The sequence below is a fragment of the Trichechus manatus genome, unplaced genomic scaffold (genome assembly GCF_000243295.1).
Source record: "Trichechus manatus latirostris isolate Lorelei unplaced genomic scaffold, TriManLat1.0 scaffold00021, whole genome shotgun sequence".
Classification (NCBI taxonomy): Eukaryota; Metazoa; Chordata; class Mammalia; order Sirenia; family Trichechidae; genus Trichechus; species Trichechus manatus.
Genome location: NW_004443957.1, coordinates 15,649,468 through 15,675,296, shown reverse-complemented (window position 1 = coordinate 15,675,296; position 25,829 = coordinate 15,649,468). Strand labels below are relative to the sequence as shown.

The following is a 25,829-nucleotide window of genomic DNA, read 5'->3' as shown; positions in this document are numbered from 1 at the left end:
AATTCAGTGACATCGATTACATTCTTCCAGTTGTGCTGCTATTCTCACTATCCTCTTCCAAATTATTCCATCACCATTATCTTCAACTCACTGCCCCCTAGGCTTCCCATCAAACCTTCTGAGCTGCTGTCATCAATTTGATCTCACATAGATAATTCTTTTTTTTTTTTTGTACGTTAAAAAAAATTTTTTTTATTGTACTTTAGATGAAGGTTTACAGAACAAATAGTTTCTCATTAAACAGTTAGTAGATATATTGCCCTATGACAATGGTTAACAACCCCACAACACGTCAACACTGTCTTTTCTCAACTGTGGGTTCCCTATCACCAGCTTTCCTGTCCCCTCCTGCCTTCTAGCTCTTGCCCCTGGACTGCTGTGCTTTATTAGTCCCGTTTTGCTTTATGGGGCTGTCCAATCCCCGGCTGAATGGTGAACCTCAGGAGTGACTTCACCACTGGGCTAAAAGGTGTCCAGGGGCCATACTCTCAGGGTTTCTCTAGTCTCTGTCAGGCCAGTAAATCTGGTTTTTTTTTTGTGTGTTAGAATTTTGTTCTACATCCTTATCCAGCTCTGTCCAGGACCCTCTCTTGTGATCCTGGTCAGAGCAGTCAGTGGTGGTAGCTGGGCACCATCTAGCTGTACTGGACTCAGTCTGGTGGGGGCCTTGGTAGCCATGGTCCATTAGTCCTTTGAACTAATCTTTTCCCTGTAGCCTGTTGTTTTCATTCTCCCTTGCTCCCGAAGGGGTGAGACCAGTGGAGTATCTTAGATGACTGCTCACAGGCTTTTAAGACCCCAGACGCTACTCAGCAAGGTAGAAGGTAGAACACTGTCTTTATAAACTGTGTTATGCCAGTTGAGTTAGATGTTCCCCGAGACCGGCGGTTTAAATTTTAAGATAATATTAATGTCAGTTCTATTTAATTGACTGGGGATAAGAAAATCTTGCTTTCTGAGTCCTAAAACACAAAATCCTAAGACATACAAAACCCACTGCCAGTGAGTTGATTACGACTCATAGCAACCCTATAGGACAGCATAATCTTTTCAGAAACAAACTGCCATATCATTCTCCCACAGAGTGGCTAGTGGGTTTGAACCACTGAACTTTTGGGTTAGTAGCCAAGCGCTTAACCACTGCAACACTAGGGCTTCTTCAGACATACAAAATCCATGAATTTCTACCCAAGGCAGTATAAATATTTTCCCCCTTTACAGAGAAAGAAGCAGAATTAGAAGCGATCTGCTCAGGATCTCACATCATAGACAAAACATAGACTAAAACATCCAGGTCTTCTGAGTCCTAGTTCAGTACTTTTTTTGTTTTGGTGGACACGCTTCTTATGTTTTCTAAATTATGGCAAATATACATGTAAGAAAACATTTTCCATTTCAATAATCTTCACAGGTATAGTTCATCATGTTGTTCAGCCATCACCCTATCCGTTCCCCAATTTTTTCTATCCAGTGTTGTTTTAATTGTTCCACATTACAATAGGTGAAGTAAGAGACTATGACTATTTTTGATATTTTCAGTACTTGGCCCACTATTAAATTGAAAAAAAAAATTAAATCACTATTCCAATTAGTGCAATTTTCTACTAAATCACAGAAATTTCTAGCTCAATCAACCCTCACTGCCTAGGACAGTGCATTCTTTATATACATACATACATATTATGTATACATATAAAATGAACAGACTATTCATAAATACTTATCTGTATTTTCTATCTGCTGTATCTATATTCCTTGATTAGGTAGCATATTTGCTTGTACAACACTGACAAACTACAGGCAACTTTTTGATTAAACAATAAGCAAGCAAAAAAACCAATCAAACAGAAAGGATTGACAGATTTTAATCCCAAAAATAATATTTTGCCATGTGTTAAATATTTATTTTGGTGTATACGCTTTCTTATTAGGTCATCTGAATTATTATTAGGTAATGTGGAGTTAACTTTACCCAGAGAATTTGCTTTTTGTCCTTGGTTCCTGAGAGATAGCCTCTAAAACCTTGGAATTTTATTTTCCCAGCAACTGAAGTGTCTTAAGAGACCTCCAGACCATATCTAACCTAACAGGTTATGCTAATGAGGTGATTCTTGGGTTGGGGCTGAACAGGCCAGAAAGACCCACTGTGTGATATCAATTGATTTCAAGGAAGAGGGGCTGGATTTGAATTATGTAATTAGGCCTCAATAAAAGCTCTGGACATGGAAGCTCCATGGACTTCCTGGTTGGTGAAAGACTACTGATGCATGTGAGAGGGTAGCACAATCCTTTTTGGGACATGGAAACTCTGTCTTGGGTATCCTTCCAGACCTTGCCCACATGTCTCTTCATTTGTATCCTTTTGGCTATAATAAAACTGTAATCAAAAGTATGGTACTTTTTGTGAGTTCTGTGAGTCATTTTAGTGAATTATTAAACCCAAGGAACTAGTGGGAGCCAGGTCAGAAATGAGGGGGACTAATATCCTGAAGGGATATAGCCAGCAGGTGATAAGTGAGGGGGTCATGGGGACTCCCAAGCCTGAGGCTGGACTCTGAGATCTTGGGCAGATTTGGCAGTCTGAAGGACTGTGCCCTTTAATTTCTGAGGTCTGATCTAGCTTCCAGGTGGTGAGGGTCAAAGCAGGAAGTGTTGCTTATGCAGTTACTGTCAGAACAGAAGAGGAACAAAGGGGAACAGAATTGGTAATGAATTGATCTTTACACTTTGGTGTGAGAAGTGGTATTTGATTTTTCCACAAGGTAATGAAATAAAACTATGCACTAACCTAGTAAATCTTCCCTGGAAGCAGCAGAACGTGGTGTGCTTGTCCCTGGCTCTATCTTTAATGAAAGCCTAAATTTTAAAAAGAAATAAAACACATAAAATGATTAATATCTGACAAAACAATATTAAAGTCACTCACAAAAAAATTAAAAACATTTTCATAAAATACTCAGCTATGTATTTTTCTTCAAGAGCACTCTTTAACTAACAGTCAAATTTCCTATCTCTTTCATTCAAAGCCAGTCTTATGGTTGTTCTAGGAAATATTAGGGAGAAAAAAATATTAAAAAGTTGTATTTAAAAACACAGACATCTCCCCAAGCTACCCCTAAGTTGCCAAACAATTCAATATATTTAAAGATATCTGTCGAATGACTAGAATGTGATTTAACTTGAGGTCATTAATACCTGACACTTTAATTACGAACTTGCACATATATATTAAGGACATTATGTAAATTCTTTTAAGAATCTTTACTAGATGGGCTGTTGGCTTGACTGCAGCAAGGCAAATTTCAAAAACACCTTATTTAAAACTAACCAACTAACAAACCAACTGTCGTGGACTGAACTGTATATCCCAAAAATATCTGTCAACTTGGCTGGGCCATAATTCCCAGTATTGTGTGACTGTCCAACATTTTGTCATCTGATGTAATTTTGCTATGTGTTATAAATCCTGACTTTATGATGTTGATGAGATGGATTAGTGGCAGTTATGTTGATGATGCAGGACTCAATCTACAAAATTGGATTGTGTCTTGAGCCAATCTCTTTCGAGATATAAAAGAGAGAAGCAAGCAGAGAGACAAGGGACCTCATACTACCAAAACAGCAGCACCAGGAGCAGAGTGCATCCTTTGGACCCGGGATCTCTGCACCTGAGAAGCTCCTAGACCAGGGGAAGACTGATGACAAGGACCTTCCTCCAGAGCCTGCAGAGAGAAAGCCTTCCTCTGGAGCTGACACCCTGAATTTGGACTTCTAGCCTACTAGACTGTAGAATAAACTTCTGTTTGTTGAAATCATCCACTTGTGGGACTTCTGTTATAGCAGCACTAGGTAACTAAGAAACCAACAACTCAACTTACCAAAACAAAGATCTATAAAGATAAAAAGGTTGTTGGCAACAAACAGCCTTGGTAAAACTCTGAGTCAAAGTTTACTGGTTTATTAGCTCCATTTAGGATAACATATCCAGTTTTGAGTTCCATATAAAAAGATCATTATTCCTATCAGTGGAAGCTATTTCAGAAAACAGGATACTGCAGAAACTGTGGAAAATACTTTGGTGTAGTCCATGACTCCTTCTATTACTAAGTATTTGTCTGAAAATTAATAAACTGTTTAGTACTTTTTATCAACTGGAGTTTTTATGAAACTGCCCCAAACAAGTGATATTTATAATGATAAATAAATATATTAGAAGTTTTTAACTTATTATTTGATAACCAAAGAGGAAATTAAGTATGATTATATTCCAATTATCTGTAATATAAAATCCATGTATTCAACAGATGTACGATTAACCAGAACTCTACTTTTTTTTTTTTTTTTTTTTAATAGAATCAGTTTACTTTAATTACTTAGGCTACAGACCATATTGCAGTCATTGATTTGATATTTACGGAACCCCTACTTTGCGTTCAGTGCTGTGAATATAAATAGAAACTAAGATAGACATGGTATCCCTGCCCTTCTGAAACTTACAGTCTAGGAGACAAAGGAGTAAACAAAGTAATTGCAATTTCCTAATGCAGCACAAAAATAGAAAGGAACAGAAAGGGATATAAAGGGAGCTGCTGGGTGAATCATAGTGTTATCAGTAGCAGCTGGTAACTGACAGCAGTATTAAAAAAAAGCAAAAGCAGCTTAAAAAGCACAGAAGTGAGGGCTAGTCACGGGTATTAGTTATACGCAATATCATCAAAACACCATGTGACAACAGTGATGCTGATTCACTGAGAGAAAAGAGATTATGTTTAGAATTAAAATAAAATAACTTAGAAAGGTTTTCACTGTGATTAAAGCACACGCATGTAACTTGTACTGTCTAGACTGGCTGCCTATATAGATGAAGTGCCAAACAGAAGCCTTTGGATAAGTGATGCGTTATTTTAATTTAAATACTTCTCATCATAAAAATCTTTTCTTTTTTTCCCCTAACAATTTCAATGCCTCTTAACTTAAAATGCTCTAGGGGTTGCCATGAGTCAGAACTGACTGGACAGAAACTAACGACAGTTTAACATGTTTAATTATGTAGGCTCATGAAATGCAACTGCATCTTTAGGAAAAAAAAAAAAAAATCCTCTCCAGTGCCTCAAAACCACTAAATAAATTGTAGTCCCCCATGCAAACACAGTTTCTCTCCCCATTCCTCTGATCATTCCATCTCCTGGAATGCCTTCCCTTATCCTTCATGTGGGACTAACTCCTACTTGCTTGCTAAGATCCAGCTCAGGTGACTGTCTCCTGAAGCTGTTCTTTTCTTCTCTTCACTTTTCCAGCTGAAAGTGGGATCAGGTCTCCCCTTAGCTAGCTTCCCATAGTGCCCTGGGCATTACCCTATACTGCACTGTTCAAACTGTTTTGTAATTGTCTGTTTGGTGGATGTGTCTTGCATGAGACTGAGGGCAAGAACAATATTTTATTCATTTTTGTAATCCCAGAAATTAGCACAGTGACTGCCCTGTAGTAAAGCTTAATAAAGATAGGTAGTTCCCAAATTACGACATATTCGAGTTATGACAAATCCCACTTAGGACCGTCTTTTTTTTTTTTTTTTTTCCCAGTACATCTTATTGTTAGTAGCATGTTACAGCACACAATCTGCTGATGTTATCATTTGCAGACGTTCAATTTTATGATTTAGTGTTCAAAACACTGCTGGATTTATAAAGACATTGATAATAAAAGGCAATAATAATGAAAATTAAAAAAAAAAGAGGTATTCGACTTATGTCAGAACCGACTTAACAACAGAGTCACCTGAAGAGAACCCCATCGTAACTCGGGGACTACCCGTATTTTAAAAATAAATATAATGAAGAGGTTGCTCTGGTTCTAGCTACTCATGAAAACAAAAATAAAAAATAGCATCAGCTTTCCCACAATAATGATGTATCTTTAATATGTCAGTCTATGTTGTTGCTGTTAGGTGCCATCGAGTCGATTTCAACTCATAGCAACCTTATGTACAAGAGAACGAAACACTGCCCGGTCCTGTGCCATCCTCACAATCACTGTTATGCTTGAGCCCACTGTGGAAGCCACTGTGTCAATCTATCTTGTTGAGAGTCCTATTTTTTGCTGGCCCTCTACTTTGCCAAGCACGATGTCCTTCTCCAGGGACTGGTCCCTCCTGGTAACATGTCCAAAGTATGTGAGACGCAGTCTCACCATCCTTGCATCTAAGGAGCACTCTGGTTGTACTTCTTCCAAGACAGACTTGTTCGTTCTTTTGGTATATTCAACTTTCTTTGCCAGCATCACAATTCTTCTTCGGTCTTCCTTATTCAATGTCCAGCTTTCGCAAGCATATGAGGCAATTGAAAACACCATGGCTTGGGTCAGGTGCACCTTAGTCTTCAAGGTGGCATCTTTGCTTTTCAACGCCTTAAAAAGGTCTTTTGCAGCAGATTTGCCCAATGCAATGCGTCTTTTGATTTCCTGACTGTTACTTCCATGGGTGTTGACTGTGGATACAAGTAAAATAAAATCCCTGACAACTTCAATCTTTTCTCCTTTTATCATGATGTTGCTTACCGGTCCAGTTGTTTGGATTTTTATTTTCTTTACATTGAGATGTAATCCATACTGAAGGCTGTTGTCTTTAATCTTCATCAGTAAAAGTGCTTGACAGCCTCTTTACTTTCAGCAAGCAAGGTTGTGTCATCTGCATAACGCAGGTTGTTAATGAGTCTTCCTCCAGTCCTGATGCTGCATTCTTCTTCATATAGTCCAGTTTCTCGGATTATTCGCTCAGCATACAGACTAATAGATATGGTGAAAGGATACAATCCTGATGCACACCTTTCCTGATTTTAAACCACGCAGTATCCCTTTGTTCTGTTCGTACGACTGCCTCTTGACCTATGTACAGGTTCCTCATGAGCACAAGTAAGTGTTCTGGAATTCCCATTCTCTGCAATGCCATCCGTAATTTATTATGATCCACACAGTCGAATGTCTTTGCATAGTCAATAAAACACAGGTAAACATCTTTCCGGTATTCTCTGCTTTCAGCCAGGATCCATCTGACATCAGCAATGATATCCCTGGTTCCACGTCCTCTTCTGAATCTGGCTTGAATTTCTGGCAGTTCCCTTTTGATATACTGCTGCAGCCGCTTTTGAATGCTCTTCAGCAAAATTTTACTTGCGTGTGATATTAATGACATTGTTTGATAATTTCCACATTCGGTTGGATCACCTTTTTTGTGAATAGGCATAAATATGGATCTCTTCCAGTTGGTTGGCCAGGAAGCTGTCTTCCAAATTTCTTGGCATAGACAAGTGAGTGCTTCCAGTGTTGCATCAATTTGCTGAAACATCTCAATTGGTATTTCATCAATTCCTGAAGCCTTGTTTTTTGCCAAAGCCTTCAGTGTAGCTTGGACTTCTTCCTTTGGTACCATCAGTTCCTGATCATATGCTACCTCCTGAAATGGCTGAATGTCAACCAATTCTTTTTGGTACAGTGACTCTGTGTATTCCTTCCATCTTCTTTTGATGCTTTCCGCGTCGTTTAATATTTTCCCTGTAGAATCCTTCGGTATTGCAACTCGAGGCCTGAATTTTTTCTTCAGTTCTTTAGTGGCTTAAATGGCTAAGCCTATCTTTTTTAGCAAAGTAAAAATGATCTTCAATAAACTCTTTATTGTGCTTTTACTATAAACCAAAATACTAAACCCGGTGCTGTTGAGTTGATTCCGACTCACAGCGACCCTATATGACAGAGCAGAGCTGCCTCACAGGGGTTCCAAGAAGTGGCTGGTGGATTTGAACTGCTGACCTTTTGGTTGGCAGCCGAGTTCTTAACCACTGTGCCACCAGGGCTGCAACTTTAGTGGTTAAAATTTACCATCTTCTATAATTGTGCAGAAACTTCTTAAACTTCACTATTATTTAATAGTTAAAATGTAACTTCTTTTAAATTCAGTAAGTTTCTTGAGCCAGATAAAGAAATTTTTAATAGCTTACTCATATTTTGAATGTTAAGGTAATATCTTCTATATACCTTATTAGACAAAACATGTGTGTTTATTATATATAGGTGCTATGCCAGTACTTAGAAAGATGGGATGAGAAACTGTTGCAGATATAAGACATAGACCATCAAACTCAAGAAGCTTATAACTTAAGGCAACAAGGGACTTGTGAAACCACTGCAGCTGAAAGCTGATCCACTGACCTCAGAGATTTTCAAGTAAGTTACCATGTTAAAAACTTTTGTAAAATAAAAATTGGTATGGAAATATAAAGTGGTAATATTCTGGTGTGGGAGAAGATTACAATAAAGGTATTTTCAAACATTAATAAAATTTTAGATAGACATAAGTATACATTCAGAGCTTCTGTAATATATTTAATATTTGAAGAAAAGCTATCTACCGTTGTTTTTCAGAATTTCCAGTCTTTTACTGGGACTAATTCTGTTCTGCAGGATTCTTTAAAAATTGTTGAAACCTATGAAACAGGTAAGTTGATAATCACTACCATATGAGACAACAAAGATGAATGTATACATATATTAATACTGAAAAACAATCTAGTCTTTTTGGTAAAATTGTAAAATACAAAAAATATTTGCAGAAGATAAAGCTCAATTTGAAAGCTTGGGACAACTGGTATAATAAAGTTGAGCAAAAAAAAAAAAAAAAAAAAATTAAACTAACAAATGCAGCTAAAAGAAAAATGAGAAGCCTCAAGAGAAATAAGCTCTTTATATTCATTACCTTTTGAAAAAACCCCAGCAGTTATGATATATCGCATACAACTGAATGATAAAAAGGATTACTAACTTAAAAATTCCCCAACTTCGGGCATAACTGTGAATGGCAGGGAGGAAGAAATGGATATCAGTGATTTTAAACATGGTTTAAAATAATTCTTAACAAAGGACCTGCTATAATACAGAGAAAAGATTAAGTGTGGTGCTACACTGGGGAAATATGTCTCTTATCCAGAGGCAAGAAGGTTCGATATTCTCTCAATACTAAAACAACAACAACAAAAAAACAACTGAAAACAAGCTCAAAGATGTGTCAAGAAAATTACCATTAAAAAAGGAGTAATTTCTTAATTTTTTAGACTGTTTCATTAAATTTCAGTGTATTACGGGATAAATTTTCATAAAAATTCAATGCTTGAATATATGGGGAAAGGAAGAAATTTAAGTCACTATAGTAACTATCAACATTAGCTCCCAATAACTTGAGAAGATAAAAATACTTTTTAACAAAAGATTGTTTATTGGCTCAATTATATTGTGATGATATAAAATGATTACTTTTACTATTTCAAGTTTACCACTGTAGTAGACATTTGTATGACGTTTATATGATACAACGTAAATGTTAAATACATGGGGATGGAAGAGTGGAGGACAGGACAAAGTCATACAAACCACCTCTGAAGATCAAACCTACTTGTAATTATCATCTTCCACAAACTTTTGTAGTTCTTCTATATACTGAACAGAGTTCAGATATTTTTGGACATGAGGCAACATGGGAATATCTAGGGAAAAGGTGATAAATAATTATCCTATAAAGTATATTATAACCAAAAATTTTAAAAGTTAACTTTAAAAAGAGTAAGTAATTTATCTTATAATGTATATCTTAAACAGAAATTTAAAATTTAAGAGAAAAATACATTTAAAAGTAAATTAAGGCCACACAGCACCAAAATTTAAATTAACTCCAGAAGGGCATTACTGAGGTAAACTTATTTGATGTTAAACTGAAGGTAATTTAGAAAGCTTACCTGGATTGTAATGGAGAAAACAATGAATTACAGAAAAGTACTGGTAGCACAGATAAAAATTACAGTTGCATACTGTTTGTATAATATTTTATAAAACAGCTCCATTTACGAAGTCTCACTTATTTCAGAAATTTCAAAGGAAAAATTGAGGACTTCATTTTAAATGCAAGATATAAAGGCAGTTTTTTTTAAAAAGAAACCTGGCTCCCATTTGTAAATGTATTTCCTCCCCCTACATATACATTTTAAATTAGATTAATTTAACATTATAATTTGGTGTTATGTTAAAAAAAATTGAGGAGAGGCTAGAGTAAGAAATTATTTAATTTTCAGTAAGATGCTCCCCCTCCCCCAGACATATTTTTAGGTATAGATGCATACAAATAAAGTCAGCTTCGAGGCAAATTTATTTTAAATAAATTAAATAAGGTAACTTCATTGTTTTAACATCATAAAGATTACATATGGGATCTGTTTAAAACATTTTGACCACTAGGGTTAAGAATAAAGGTTTAATGGCATCAATAGATTTTTAACGGTCCCAAGTTTAAAGAAAAAGTGACAGATAATTAACAGTAAAAATAAAAATATTAGTAGTGACACTATGTTCTCAATTCAAATGCAAAATAAATACTATTAAGCATGACAATACAGCTTAAAAATGTTCAAATATAAAGAACAAATGTGAAAAATACCAACAGCCAACTTTATTCTCTATCAAATTGGAAGCATCCAAACATTTTAAAAACATTAAAAAATCCCCCTTTTCTAATCATTTGGGTTGCCTTAGCTCTTTCCAGATGTCTTTCCATAAAATACACCCGGGACGAGAATTGGTTACTCAGTATCTGATGCAAAAAAGCTAGTGGAATGTCACTAAGATTAAGGGTCTCAGCTCCTTCTCTAACTGAAAAATATATGATCTATTTACATAGTGGATAAGGGAGATCAAATGAGATGAAGGTAATATAAAAATTTTCTAAACCATAAAGGGCTAAATGACTGTTAAGTGACTCTGTAAGCAAAATAGCAGAACAAAAGATAAAAATTTAAAATTTTAAATATTAAATACTTCAATTCCTTAAAAGCAAGGCTGGAAGGATGCAAAGTATTAAATGACGGAATAAAAACATAACTATTATCTCCCTTCATGTTAGGATGGAAATAAGAAACCGATGTTCCTGGCTATGGGAGAAGTGGCCTTCAACATGTATGAATGAATCTACAGAACCACAGCCATGATAATGGCAGAGCATTACCCCCCACAAACTTACCATATTCACAGGACTGCTGTAAATCAGAAATTATTCTAAGGATGTTATTCATTAAATTTGATCTTTGCTCATTTTCTAAAATGCTGCCAGTTGATGGGTATGCTGAATCAATATATGTTAAATCTGACAAATAGATACCTGAAACAAAATTAGATAAATGAGTGTTTTCTTATTTGTGGTTTGGAAGAGTATGAAAAAGTAAAGGGGGGGGGGGAGGAAGAGTTCATTTATATTTCAATATATGTCATATTTAAAATATGCTGTTATTAATATACTGCAGCCTTATTCAAACATGAGCACGGAGGCCTAGATTCCATAGAGTTGGGGGTCAGACACGCGAATAAATGTCTTATTTAAGTAAGATGTCTTCTTATGATACCATTTAATGTATGGTTTGAGCCTGGAGTTAGAGAGAAACTCCAGCACATGTGGGACCTAACAGAAAGACGCTGAGCTCTTGAACTGGCTCTGTCTCTGATTAGTTGCATAATGGAGACAGTTATTTTGATCTCTCTGAACCTCAGTTTTTGCATCTATATAGCTAGCACCTATTTTCCAAGTTGTGGTAAAGCCTGAAGAAGTTAAGCAGAGTTCTGTACCCTCTGCTGTGAGTTGCTAACTACTATTACAGTCTTAAGTACTTTGAAAATTGTCTCATTCGGATAGAAACGTCTTAAATTTTCAATCAACAATTAGATTTCTGAAATACTTCATGTGACTACAAACTGAAGTTAACACTCTCCTACCCTTTTTTCTCTATACCAACAAAAAAACATATCCTCCCCCCTAAACAATTTGGCTGTAATAGTCCTGGACTGTTTTAAAAGTATTTACCAAGCATTTACTAAGCACATGTAAAATGTGTGAGACATGTATATCACTATAGTTAGAGAGAAAATACATGCTTTCCTTCTTTTACCTCAGTGCTCCACGTTCACGAATTCTCAGGGTAAATTCAACCAAAATGATGGACTCATTACCTTCCAAGTAAGTCCTGTGTTTTTTCTTATGCCATTTCCCCCACTTTGGATGTTTTCTAGACTCATCTCTGCCCATTCAAATCTTATTGCTTTTCAGATAATAGTTTAGTGTCAGCTGTTCTCTGGTTTTCTCACAGATTCAAAGAAAGGCATTTAGAAACAGTCTAGTCTAACCCCCTCTTTTTTATAGATGAAGACTTCAGGTTCTCAGAACTTGGGTGTCTAATGCCATGCAACCTGTTAGTAAGACAGCCAGGTCTCAAACAGGTTTCACTTGTAGTTCAATCACTTTGTTACACACTGTTATAAATGCATGCATTATTCGTACCATTCACTTGATAATTTTATGACTTTATAATCTCTTTAATTATTTAAATTTTCTTATATTTATATCTTATCTGTTCAAGACTAAAAACTCATTAAAGGCAACTGCTCTATCTTGCATTCTAAGAATTAAATTTAAAATCCCCATGCAGTATTTTGAGATAGCAACCCAGTATGACAGACTAGAACTGCCCCATAGGGTTTCCTGGGATGTAATCTTTACAGGTGCAGATTGCCAGGTCTTTTCTCCCATGGAGTAGCTGGTGAGTTCGAACCTCCAACCTTCTGGTTAGCAGCCATCAGGATTCTTTGTTTTGACAATAGGTACTTAATCAATTTTTGCTGGTTGGCATGGCAAAGCTTTTACTCATCCAAGTATCATTCCTTTCCTCTCAGTAAATCTTTATAGCATTCTTTAAGCTACCTATCACACATATTTTTTTTTTCTTTAGAGAACCTCAACTTTTTCTATGACCCCAAATGAATCTACAACCTAGCTCCTTTCCTCTTCCTCTAATCTCATTTGTTGCCTCTATTATTACTCACTCCCCACTGGCTCCTTTCCCAGAGCCAATAAAACAAACCAACCAACCAGTTGCTGTTGAGTTGACCCTGACTCATGGCAATACTATGTGTGTCAGAGTAGAACTGTGATGCATAGGATTTTCAATGGCTGACTTTTCAAAAGTAGATCACCAGGTCTTTCTTCTGAGGTGCCTCTCTGGGTGGACTCAAATCTCCAAGCTTTTGGTTAGCAGCCGAACGTGTTAACTGTTTGCAACACCCAGGGAATATTTACACTTAAACTGCCCATTTAAGAAAATAAAATAAAAGCAACCCTTCCTGTAAACATGATCCCCTCAAGATAGGACCCTTGCCTCCCTCCCTCCAACAAACATCTTGAAAGAGAAACACAGAATATTATACTTACTGCCTTATTTTATGCTTCATGCTATTTTTAATGTAATATTTGATACACATAAAGTTTACATATGCCAGGAAAAATTGTGAAAGACTTGGAAACAGGCAAAAAAGATTACTAGATGTCCTGTCTCTCCAGCGCATCCTTTTGGCCCTTTCAAGCTATTTTACAACTCTTTAAGTTGTTGAAAACTGGCAATAATACAAATTCTTGTCCATAGAAATGCCGATGAATTTTGACAAGTGAAATGTAACTGATTATCGCCTGTGGATATTGACCAATTTTGCAACTATCTGTAAATTCATTTCAGCATTACTGACTGCCTATATACATGTGTGGTACTCTGAATTCTCCCTTGAAATGGTTGTAATTTCTTACTGATTTCCTTATTAATTTAATCACTTAAGTGAAATCTTTGACATGTATTTGTTTTACATTTGTATGAGAATCATGATTTTATCCTTAAACAAATTATCCTTCAAAGTAATGAGTTTCTGTTTATGGTGATGGGAAACATGGCAATGATTATGGGTGATGGTTGCACAACAAGATTAATGTAATTGGTATCACTAAACTGTACACCTAAAAAATGCTGAATTGGCAAATGTTGTATTATATATATTTTTACAATAAAAAAGAACCTTAAACATGAACATCGCTAATTCTGCTGGACCTACCTATATGCCTCTTCTCTACTTCATCTCCCCGCCTCCTGTCCAGTATTGTGTTTTAAGATTAACATCCCTTTGTTTTTTCCCAAGGCATATATGCCTGTATCTTCTTTACTTTTGCTTATTTTTGAGCTTCTTTTATGTATGTATGATTAAATTCAATAACAATTTTTGTAAAGTGGTTAGAACAGTGTCTGGTATACAATAAGTAATCTAGGAGCATTTGTTAAATACATTTAAAAACTACAGTCTTCTGCAATTGTTTTCTCTCACAGTTTTGTTTCTAAGACTCATCTATAACACTAAAACCCAAAAACCAAGCCCGGTGCCATCCAGTCGATTCTGGCCCACAACGACCCTACAGGACAGAGGGTCCCAAAGGGTTTCCATGGAGCAGCTGGTGGATTCCAACTGCTGACCTTTTGGTTAGCAGCTGAGCTCTTAACCATTCCTTAACTTGAGAATAAACGAACGCATAACTGTATCACAATTTACTTATTTTATTGTTGATTTTGGGTTACTTCCCCTCTCCCTCATGTTGCTACAGACACTCTTATATGTGTCTCCTGGTACACATGTACAAGAATTACTCTAGGATACACACACACACACATATACATATACCTAGAAGAAAAGTGAGGATGGTGAGACCTCGTCTCACGTAGTTTGGACATGTTATCAGGAGGGACCAGTCCCTGGAGGAGGACATCACGCTTGGTAGAGGGTCAGCAAAAAAAGCAGAAGACCCTCGATGAAACAGACTGACACAGTGGCTGCAACAATGGGCTCAAACATAACAACGAATGTGAGGATGGCACAGGACCGGACAGTGTTTTGCTCTGTTGTACACAGGGTCGCTATGAGTCAGAACCGACCTGACAGCACCTAACAAGAAAATATATTAAAGGAGCCCTGGTGACACAGTAGTTAAGTGTGCAGCTGCTAACTATAAGGTTTGAACCCATCAGCTGCTCCGCGGGAGAAAGATGTGGCAGTTTGCTTTGGTAAAGATTACAGACTTGGAAACCCTACGGGGGCAGTTCCATTCTGTCCTATATAGGGTTGTTATGATTTGGAATCGACTCAAAGGCAATGGGGGGAAGATGTATTAATGTTCAACTGTACAAAACAACGCCACATTGTTTTTTAAAGCAGTAACAATTCACACTCCCACTGACAGTATGCAAGAGCTTCTGCTGATGCATATTTGTGTTAACACTTGGTATTATCAGTCTTCTTAATTTTTGCCAATCTTGTGAGTACAAAATTGTATCTGGTCATCTACATTTTCATTTCCTTGATTAGTAATGAAGTTAAGCATTTAGCTTAAACATGCCTTTTACCTATTTTTTCCTCTTAGGTTGTCTGCTTCTTACTGATTTCTAAGTTGTCAATATATTGTAGATACTAATCCTTTGTCAGTAATACGTTAACCAGTCACTCCTCAACCTACTATATAGTCTAACAACTACATCTACCACACTACTGAAATTTTTGCAAAGACATTAATGACCTCTTCATTATTAAATCCTTAAATATTTTTCTTCATCTACCCCATCTACTTAATCTCTCGGTGGTATTTTTACCATTCCCTTATATATAGTTCCTTGGTCTTTCCTGGCTTGAACCTTCTTAGCCTCTTTTTCCAATTCTTCTTTTTTCCTCATGTTCCTTGCAGGATGGTATTCCTCATGGGTCTGTCATTAATCTTCTCACACTACATGTACCTTCTCTGTCTTACAGTCCTGTAGCTTCAGCTATCACCTAATCACTGATGACTTTCCAAATCTCTCTATAGAACTGAGCTTCTGACTTTCATTTTCAACTTAATATGCCAAACTAAACCTATTATTTGTCCCTAAACATCTGCCAGTCCAATTTCCTACCTTAGTTATAGTGATATTACTAATTGCTCAAGTTAGAAAGCTCAAAACCAGGAGAAACTTAGTATCTTCCGTTTTTCCTAGATTAAGATATTATTAGTGAATACAACATAATCACTGAATGTCAAGTAATGTATGTATAATATAAATTAGAGGCTAGAAAAATCTAAATGACTCTCTTTTCCTGAAAAATTCAAAGATCTGGCAACACTGTCTCATAATCCTTGGTGGCAACAATCAGGTGCAGCTAAGAAGGTACAGACCCCTTTAAATTAACCACTGCATGAAAGTCTGTTATAACCCTTACAGACAGTCCCTTACTTATGATGGGGTTCTATTCCAACGGCTCCATCATAAGTTGGTTCTGACGTTAAGTCAAATACTTCATTTTTTTTTCTTAGTTTTCATTACTATTGCCTTTCATTATCAGTATCTTTATAACTCTAGTCTTTGTCTTTGGGGGTTGGGAAAATTACATATAAAGTTATAGATATATTCTAACATTGTACGTTGTACATATTACTCATGATACGATGTTAAAAAAAAATTAGATGATTGTAAGTGCAGCTCGTTGTAACTCAAATATGTCTTAAGTCGGAGACTACCTGTATTTTTCTCTATTATTTTACTTCTGGCTTACTTCACTCATTTACATTACCTGCTTCATTCTTGTGATCATTTGCTTTTGGAGGCCCTTGAGTTTTCAACCTTGTATAGCTATTTGTCATACCCAAACCAAACCAAACCAAACTCATTGCCACTGACTGGATTCCAATTCATAGCAACCTTATAGGACAGAGTAGAACTGCCCCACAGGGTTTCCAAGGCTGTAATCTTTATGGAAACAGACTGCCATGCCTCTCTCCTGGGGAGCAGCTGATGGGTTCAAACTGCCGACCTTTCCGTTAGCAGCTGACAGCTTTAACCACTGCGCCACCAGGGCTCCTATTTACATCACAGGAATTAAAAAAACAATTAAGAATAAAGCCTATGAAAGAGGTAGAAATTAAGCTCAGACTTTAAATAAAGGATGTGGATCCACAAACATTTGATGGTAGGGCACATCAGGAAGAGAAAAATAGCACAAGCCAGGGCAAGGAGGAGGGGGAAGTACACGGTATGTGTAGGAAGTAAAAGCCCAAATGTTTAATCTGGAAACAGCATTCAGCAGTTATACGATTCACTGACAGATAATGTGGCATAATGCTTTGGAGTTTGATTCAAATCCCAGTCCCACTACTTAGTAGTTAAGTGAAAAACCTCAGGCAAATTACAACAGCTAAGTTTGTTTCTTCAGCTATTGAGATATTCAAAAACATTTCTCAATTTAATGTCAAAATAATAGTATAGTTGGTACTCAACAATTCCCTCTCCAGTACCTCAATTTCAGAGCATAAGAAACTGGGCCAGAGGTAGGTACATTGGCTTGCTTAAGTTCACACAGCCAGTGGAGAGTCAGAATTCCCTTTCTCTCACTCAGTTCAGGGTTATGTTTGCTTTTAAACCACACCACAACAATAACAAGAATGATCTTATTCAGACAAGAAGAGCAATATTGTAGAAGAGGAGGAGGTGACTTTGTATAACACCATAATTTAAGCTTAAAACGTATTAAGTTTCTGAAAGAATTTCATACAGATTTCTATTTGCTTTCAGTAATTACATACAAAAGCAGTTTAATCTTAAGAAACATTACATAGTTAAGATATAACATAGTAAAACAATGTCAGCTTTCTTGTAAGTTTAAGACTTTCTAAAATGGTAACTTGGTAAGTAAAATGTTTAAAAATTCTAGGCTTTAAAGAGTATAGTATTTAGAGGGTTGCCTCCTGACAAAGTCAGGCTCTTGTGCTCACAAAAAACAAATGCATCATCAGCCTGCAACTACTTCTTAGTGAAGTTGAGAACACTGTTTTTTCAGTGTTCAACGTAAAAGACTTCTGGCCTGCAGACTAAAATGTTTGTTTTATAATTGCCCGCTGAACTATGACAGTTTGTTTCCAGATGGTGCCCTTCCTTCAACCTGCACACAATCTTTCCTTGTTCATAGCTATTCAACCTCCTGCTGATCCCACTACCCCCACCCCTATTTAAGGCAACAGAGAGGAAATCCTAAGGAGACTTCCCCCCCAGTCTCCAGCAATTTTTTTGGTGATGTAATATGTGGGCTGAACTTGAGTCTACTGAGAAGGAGAGGCAATCACTATCCGCGGGTACTGTATATACAATCTGGGTCAGCTGCAGCTGGTTACTGCATTTCTCCATGTGGCAGACAGAGCAAAGCCACAATGCTTTCTCTGCTGGATTAAAGACAGCCCACAGACCAGAACTTCCACTATACTATTTAAAATTACATAGGTGGCTTGTCAAATTCAATTGATTAGTACGGTAAGAAGAAAAAGACCTTCCTTATTACAGCTTGGATTCAACGGTCCAAAACAAAAAATGCAGTTGCCATTAGAGTTACAGATGAACAAACTTCAACACTGATTTTTAAAATCAAGGATAAGGGCAGCAAGTTTCTGGATTCACTTTATCAACAGATACAAAAAGGTATTTTAATATTTCTTTTTATTTAAAAATACTATGAATGTTGACATGCATAATTATTTTACATTTGTAGTAGAAATTTCCAAATCTCTTATAAAACAAAGAACTTGGGAGCATACTACAATTTCATCTGATACCGGTTTTGTTTTGCATTTTTATGTAAACACTGATCATTAAGTACTTTATGAGGTTAACGCTTACATTATTTCAGGTTCTATGTAGTGACATTTGTTGGATATAATTAGACTGATGCATACATGCTGGGTTTCAGAAAACAAGTGCTTTAAAGACACTAGAAAAATTTTAACAAGTAACAAATTCAATGTTTATGGTTTATAGCACCCTGAATAAAAACAAATACAAACTAAAGAAGAGGATTGTAAACATGGTTAGTTTTTCTTCACATAAATACAGTATGTGTTCTGAAGAGTCATATATACTGTTGGATTTCTCATAGTTACAAAAAAATGCTATGAAGATATCAAAATAGCTGAAAGGCATTACAACAACACCTAGATTTATAGAACAACCAAATATTAAGCAGAAAATCCTACTGAAGATTTAAGATATACCTATGGTATTTCTTGCTATGACTCAAAATTTTAAATAATTTTCTAGGTTTCACATCTAACAGTAATTTAACTGGAGTAACAGAAGTTAAAACTGCTACATAGCTGGAATTATTTGGAAAAGCAAAATTACTGATACATAAAAACACTAAAACCTTCTTATACATTAGGACTGAGTAGAAAATATAAAATGTGATAGAAGTATGATGTAAGTAGTTAACATTAACAATAGAAAATAAGAATCAAGAAAATATAATTACTTAAGATCAAAATTAAAAGGCCAAAATATAGATCATTTTTAGATAGAAATCTTTTTAATAACCATACACAAGGTTTCCTTCAATATTCTATCTGAAAGCTTTATAAATATTATGACAATTATTAAAAATAAAATTACTAGTTGCCAATAGTAACTTTTAATGCCAAAGACACTTTGTTTGGTATGATTCAGGGATTCTTTTGCCTTTTAAAAATTAAAGATAATAATGGTAAGAATCTTTAACAAGTAAGTAACGGTAAAGCTAGGATTTTTCACCTTCGCTTTCATATCCTTTCCTCCCTCGACTGACTAAGTACTGGAAGGATCTTTGCTAATCACATATTTTCAAGAAATTCTGATAAAATTTCCAAGCAATACTGGACCTGAAATACTTATCATCTCTCTTTCTCTCTTTTGTTGCTCCTTGCTATGAAAAGTAGAGGACTTCATTAAAGCCTCATTCTTACTGAAGCTTTAGGCAATCATTTAACACGTATAACTACTTATCCCTCTTTAAAATATCTTCAGGGGATTAGGTTGTTCTCAAGTCTCTTTCTAGAACATATTTCACAATCTAGAAGTTCTGTATCTAAGGTATCCTCGATGCCTCATACATTTAAGTTCATTGCCTCACACTGTTTTCAGTGCATGACACAGCCAGTAAATGTCTCTCTATGAGCTTACCATCTAAAAGGAAGTAAATCCTGACCTTTATTTCTTCTCTCTACTAGCTGGCAATATAGCAACTATGAAGAAAAACAGTACCAATAAAATTAACCCAAAGCATGGAAAACATTCCCCCTCCCTTAAAAACCAAGCAAAGATGTAGACTTAAACTTAAGTATACTGTAACTAATTTATAACATTCTCTTGGGACCTAGGAAAATTTTAACATACACAGAAAGGTTTTATGAGGTAACACAGATTTATGGATCTTTCCCTTTTAAAACTGAAAATATGTGGGAAAATATTAAATAAGAGAACGTTCTTAGAAAACGTCACAGTAAATGTATTTTTTAAACCAGCTCCTTACTCAATATCTGAATTAAAGATTTAAGAGATCCATAGTTCTTCTACGAAAAGTAAATGACGTAACTAGTCTACTAAAGAAATGCGGCTCCTTGCTCTGCGTTAAGGAACAACGAAGTCATTACTTTTGTAAGGATAAAGGAATTACATTTATTTTTTAAAAAATAAACTTTAAGTTTTTAAAAAATAAACTTAGTTTTCTCCTTTAGGAACATTGGTGGTGCAGTGGTTAAGAGCTCAGCTGCTAACCAAAAGGTCAGAAGTTCGAATACACCAGCTGCTCCTTGGAAATCCTACTCTGTCCTATAGGGTCGCTATGAGTCAGAATCAGTACTGTGTTTTGGTTTCTTCTTTAAATGCTAACTTAGATCAGATTCTCTTATGGCAGACAGTGCTTTATCTTATCACTTAACTATAGGCAACCATAATGAACCAAGGCAGGATACACGAAAGGAAGCTACTGTTACCTTAATTTGGATTAGTACATCCTAGTTCCCCAAAATAGCGCTGATCCAAAACCACAATAACAGTCTTGGATGGATACGCTCTTAGGTGTTCTATAAAAATCTGTACCTAGTATTAATACAAGCTGTTCAATTACAATATTGTTCATAAAATTCTCTGGATTTTATAGTTTCATGATATTTTCTGAATTTCCTTTGCTTTTGTAGCTTATTTCAAAATAAAATAGTTTTATGATCTAAGAGTTCCCATTCTATTATTAAAGTAAAATGAGTGAATTTCAGCAGTAGGTAAGTTAGCTATGTAGGAGAAATGCTGTGCATTTACCCAGAAGGCTGATTGCTTATGTTTTATTTGACCCTATCCAAAAATTCCAGAACTCATATAAATAAAGACACTCTTTTTGTCAGTTTTCAGTATAGGTAATTCTTGAGTAGTGAAAGTCCTTAAAAGCAAAAACAAACAAACAAACAAACAAACAAAAACCAAAAACAGAAACAAAAAAGATAGATGACTCTTAAGGCCTAAATTTTCTATCATCGCTATAACGCGAAGTACAAAACAAAAAACAAACTACAAACACTCATCCAAGAGGAATGTTATTAGGCTCATTCTCTCTATCTTGATTAAGTTAGTAAAAGAAAAATAATTCTCAACATTCCATCCATTCTTTGCTTTATTTTCATTTTTTTAATCCCTTTTGGAAACACTAGTTCTTTGACAAAACAAAAAATAAGGACTCATGGCTTTAGAAAGTAGCAGTAGTCTTCATGACAACAGGTGAAGACTCCATATTTCACTGACACAGCCTTTACTTTTGGGAGGGCTTGTAATCACAAATTAAAACCAGTTGCTGTCAAGTCAATTCCAACTCATGGCGACCCCATGTGTGTCAGACTAGAACTGTGCTCCAGAGGGTTTTCAATGCCTGAATTTTTTGGAAGTAGATCACCAGCCCTTTCTTTCGAGGTGCCTCTGGGTGTACTCGAATCTCCAGCATTTTGGAGCTGAGTGAATTAAGTGTTTGCACTACCCAAGGACTCTAAATCACCAATTAAAAAAGAAAAAAAAACCAAAACACTGTCATCGAGTCAGTTCCGACTCATAGTGAACCTACAGGACAGAGCAGAACTGCCCCATAGGCTCTCCAAGGAGCAGCTGGTGGATTCTAACTGCCAACCTTTTGGTTAGCAGCTGAGGTCTTAACCACTGTGCCACCAGGGCTCTCCAAATCACAAATCAGACATGTAAATACCAACTGATAAGATACGTATGGAGGGGAAGGAATGACAGCAAAAAAAGCCTGATACATAAAAATGATGGAAACAAAATCTGACTAAAACGATTCACAGGTATTTCTGCATAATTAAGTAATGGGTCAATGTAAAAACATATAAACCAGCAAAAGGAAGTGAAAAAACAAGAAATGCAAACTTAAGACTCCTCTGTAGTTATAACATAAAATAAGAGGGTTGCTATGAGCCAGCATGGACTCAATGGCAACGGTTAGTGTAAAATAACATGACTAGGGTAAAACAATCACAGGTCGAGAAAAGTTATGAGTAGAGGATCTGAATATCATTTCAGTGTTTTAGCTTCTCTAGGACATTACTTATTTGCAAAAAGGTATAGCATTTACTTCACAGTGTTGTTATGAATGCAATTAAATACTGTCACAGTGTAGATGATAGAACACGGGCTAGAGTATGTTGCCATGTGTTGTAGTGGTTAATTAAGAACATGCACTCTGGATTCCTCTGCCTGGGTTCAAATTCTGGCTCCATCTCTTAGAAGCTCAGTGACTCTGAGTAAAGTATTTAATTTTAGATGCAAGTTTCCTCATTTGAAAGTGAGGCTCAAAACAGACAATCAACCTCATAGAGTTGTAGTATTAAGTAAATGATTCAATACAGTAAGGGGCTTAAAATAGCAACTGGAACTTAACAAGCACCTAATATGTATTAACTGTTATTATTAATAGTAAGAGTAAATAACTTGGGACCCGGCTTCTCAAATCAAGAAACAAGTAGTTGGGTGGAAAATTGGATATAAAAGCTCTGACTTAGGGTATGTACTGCCATCCTACATAAGCAGCAGACAGGAATCGAGATTTAAAGAGTGGGAAGGTGGGCTACAATACAGCAGACTGTTAATGGAACTGATGGAGTGAACACAGCTTACCCCTTTCTACTGCTACTATCTACGCTTCTGGGAAGTACCTAAAGAGAACAGAGGAAGCTTTGGTTCTTGGAACTAGTTCTGGTGTTTCCTCAGAAAAAAATTGTACTTTATAGGACAAGCATTTCTCATCTGCCACAACAAGAGTGGAACATTCCAAACACACATTTTAGCATATCTAATATGTGCCACTGCTATAAACACTGTCTGAGGAGCCAGGGAACTTGAGTTCTAAATCTGGCTCTGAGGTTACCTATTTGTGTGGCCTTGGCCTTCAACATGCTCATCGGTACAAAGAAGTTCTTGAAGGAGATGGCACTTTCCAACTCTAACATTCATGTTCACTTACAGATAGTTTCTTCGCTTGGCAACAGTTGTGGGAAATCATTAATATTTTACTAAAATACAATTTAGCAACACCTCGGTTAGTATGAACCTATTGAATCATATATAAACTTAGGGCACGTGATTATGGTTCAGGAAACACAATTTTACTCACAATAATGACTGCTGAGAATTCTACCATTCTTAAATCTATCACCAATCCCAAAAGAAGATACTATGAAGGTGGGATGGGGGTAGACATCACAGGATGCTAAAACTTTCAGGTTTTAGACTTCTCTAAAACATTTCTTTAATTAGACAGGTAAAAAAGACATGATATTTATTACAGAAGACCAATTTAATTGAAACTTCATAGTATAAATATAAAACCTGGACTAGTAAAAAGTGACATGGCAACTTTAATACTGGTTAGGCAAGAATGTTTTAATTACTGCCTTGGAAACGCTGTGTACCATTTTCATAGTCTTAAGATAATAAGGGAGCTCTTTAAAGTACGAAAGGTCTTATTAGGTCTCAAAAGCCCCAATAGCACCCAGCAGCGTGCCTTTATACACAGTGGGCACTCACCAAAATCTGCTCAATGAGCTGGGGAACAAAAAGCATTACGATAAGGTGGTAGCTGGAAGAGCTATTCTCTGAAACCTAGTCCTTAAACAAATGTCAAAGCATTTTAATTTAATCTTGAATTTAAGCAATTAAAAAAGTTACTTCTGGCATAGTTTATTAATACCAGTAAATATTCAATTCTTACTTTAGATACTTTTTTATACTATCAACTTCAAAAGTAGATTAATTTTTTTTTTTTTACTTTTTCCCTTCCTTGATTTGTTTTTCTAAAGACGTCGTTGTACAATCACATTTCAAAATGAAGGCTTTTATCTGGATCCTAGGTGTGCTCTTCCTCATAGTAATGAGCTCCGAACATTGCAGAGGACAGTCCAAAATAAAAAAAACAACCCAGAGGAGATACCCTCGTGCTGCAGATGGTAAAGAGGAAGCAAAGAAATGTGCATACACATTCCTGGTACCTGAACAAAAAATAACAGGGCCAATTTGTGTCAACACCAAAGGGCAAGATGCAGGTACCATTAAAGACATGATCACCAAGATGGACCTTGAGAACCTGAAGGATGTGCTCTCCAGGCAGAAGCGGGAGATAGATGTCCTGCAACTGGTAGTGGATGTAGATGGAAACATTGTGAATGAGGTAAAGCTGCTAAGAAAAGAAAGCCGTAACATGAACTCTCGTGTTACTCAACTCTATATGCAACTATTACATGAGATTATCCGTAAGAGGGATAATTCACTTGAACTTTCCCAGTTGGAAAACAAAATCCTCAACGTCACCACAGAAATGTTGAAGATGGCAACAAGGTACAGGGAACTAGAGGTGAAATACGCTTCCTTGACTGATCTTGTCAATAACCAGTCTGTGATGATCACTTTGTTGGAGGAACAGTGCTTGAGGATATTTTCCCGACAAGACACCCATGTATCTCCTCCTCTTGTCCAGGTGGTGCCACAACATATTCCTAACAGCCATCAGTATACTCCTGGTCTGCTGGGAGGTAATGAGATACAGAGGGATCCAGGTTATCCCAGAGATTTAATGCCACCACCTGATCTGGCAACTTCTCCCACCAAAAGCCCTTTCAAGATACCACCAGTAACTTTCATCAATGAAGGTGAGTTACCCCTTACTGTTAAAAACGCAAGTATCAGGTGAATAGGTTTTGTGGCTTATAAAACAATACTCCTAAGAAATGAACTTAAATACCTCCCCTCCCAGCTGTGAGGCTGTAAACAAGAAACAAACAAAAAAACCCAACTAAACAAAAAAAAACCCGAACCCACTGCCTTCGAGTCAATTCTAACTCACAGCAACTCTCAAGGACAGAGTCGAATTGCCCCACAGGGTTTCCTAGGCTGTGATCTTTACAGAAGCAGACTGCCACATCTTTCTCCCATGGAGCAGCTGGTGGGTTAGCAGCTAAGCATCTAACGACTGCGCCACCAGGCTCCTACAGGGTCACTATGAGTTGGTACTGACTCGAAGACAACAGGTTCTGAGGCTCTAGGAGTTTATAAAAACTTAGCTTCTTCTGTGAAAAAAAGTACAAGTCTCCCATTCAAATGTTTACAATCTCAAGTACTATCACTGAGACAGGACTGAGCCCACGATCCACTCCTAACCTCTGGATTACTGCTCTATAACCATTCTATATGCCTTTAGCCAGGTCCTCACTGTGCTCAACAATCCTTTTATTTACTGTCACCTTCCTCACAAGGAACATTAAAAAATCTGTTTTCATTCTCCTTAAGCCTGTAATTACACCTCCTCCTTCTCTCCACCCTCAGCAGATAACTCATCCATGCATACTACTCATCTACCAATGTAATGATTTTAACGTCTGGGTTCCTTGTTGGTTCATATCTTTAAAATATCTGTACAAAACCCATGCCTTCCTGCGCTCAGGCTCAAAAGAAAAAGGTATCCCATCCTATTTTCCAAGGCTAAATAAGCTACGATTTGTATCTTGTACCCAAGGAAGTGTAAATAAATCTTCACTATCGTAAAATTAAAAAAAAAAAAAAAGCCCAAAA

General features: G+C 36.4%; 2 protein-coding genes across 4 annotated transcripts in view; one reads left to right on the top strand and one right to left on the bottom strand.

Moving 5' to 3' along the window:
* Positions 1-25,829, bottom strand: part of RALGPS2 (Ral GEF with PH domain and SH3 binding motif 2) — a 167,249-nt gene that overhangs the window by 29,825 nt on the left and 111,595 nt on the right. For all 3 annotated transcript variants that reach the window (XM_004372854.2, XM_023728069.1, XM_023728070.1), the window contains exons 9-11: positions 11,054-11,191; positions 9,440-9,530; positions 2,789-2,856 (exon numbers count right to left, since the gene is read on the bottom strand). In XM_004372854.2, the coding sequence (XP_004372911.1) occupies positions 2,789-2,856; positions 9,440-9,530; positions 11,054-11,191 (297 nt within the window). The remainder of the gene's footprint in view (positions 1-2,788; positions 2,857-9,439; positions 9,531-11,053; positions 11,192-25,829) is intronic.
* The window catches only part of ANGPTL1 (angiopoietin like 1), a 29,000-nt gene continuing 19,909 nt past the window's right edge, over positions 16,739-25,829 (top strand). The window contains exon 1 of the mRNA XM_023728071.1: positions 16,739-24,910. Within this exon, the coding sequence (XP_023583839.1) occupies positions 24,091-24,910 (820 nt within the window). The 5' untranslated portion in view covers positions 16,739-24,090. The remainder of the gene's footprint in view (positions 24,911-25,829) is intronic.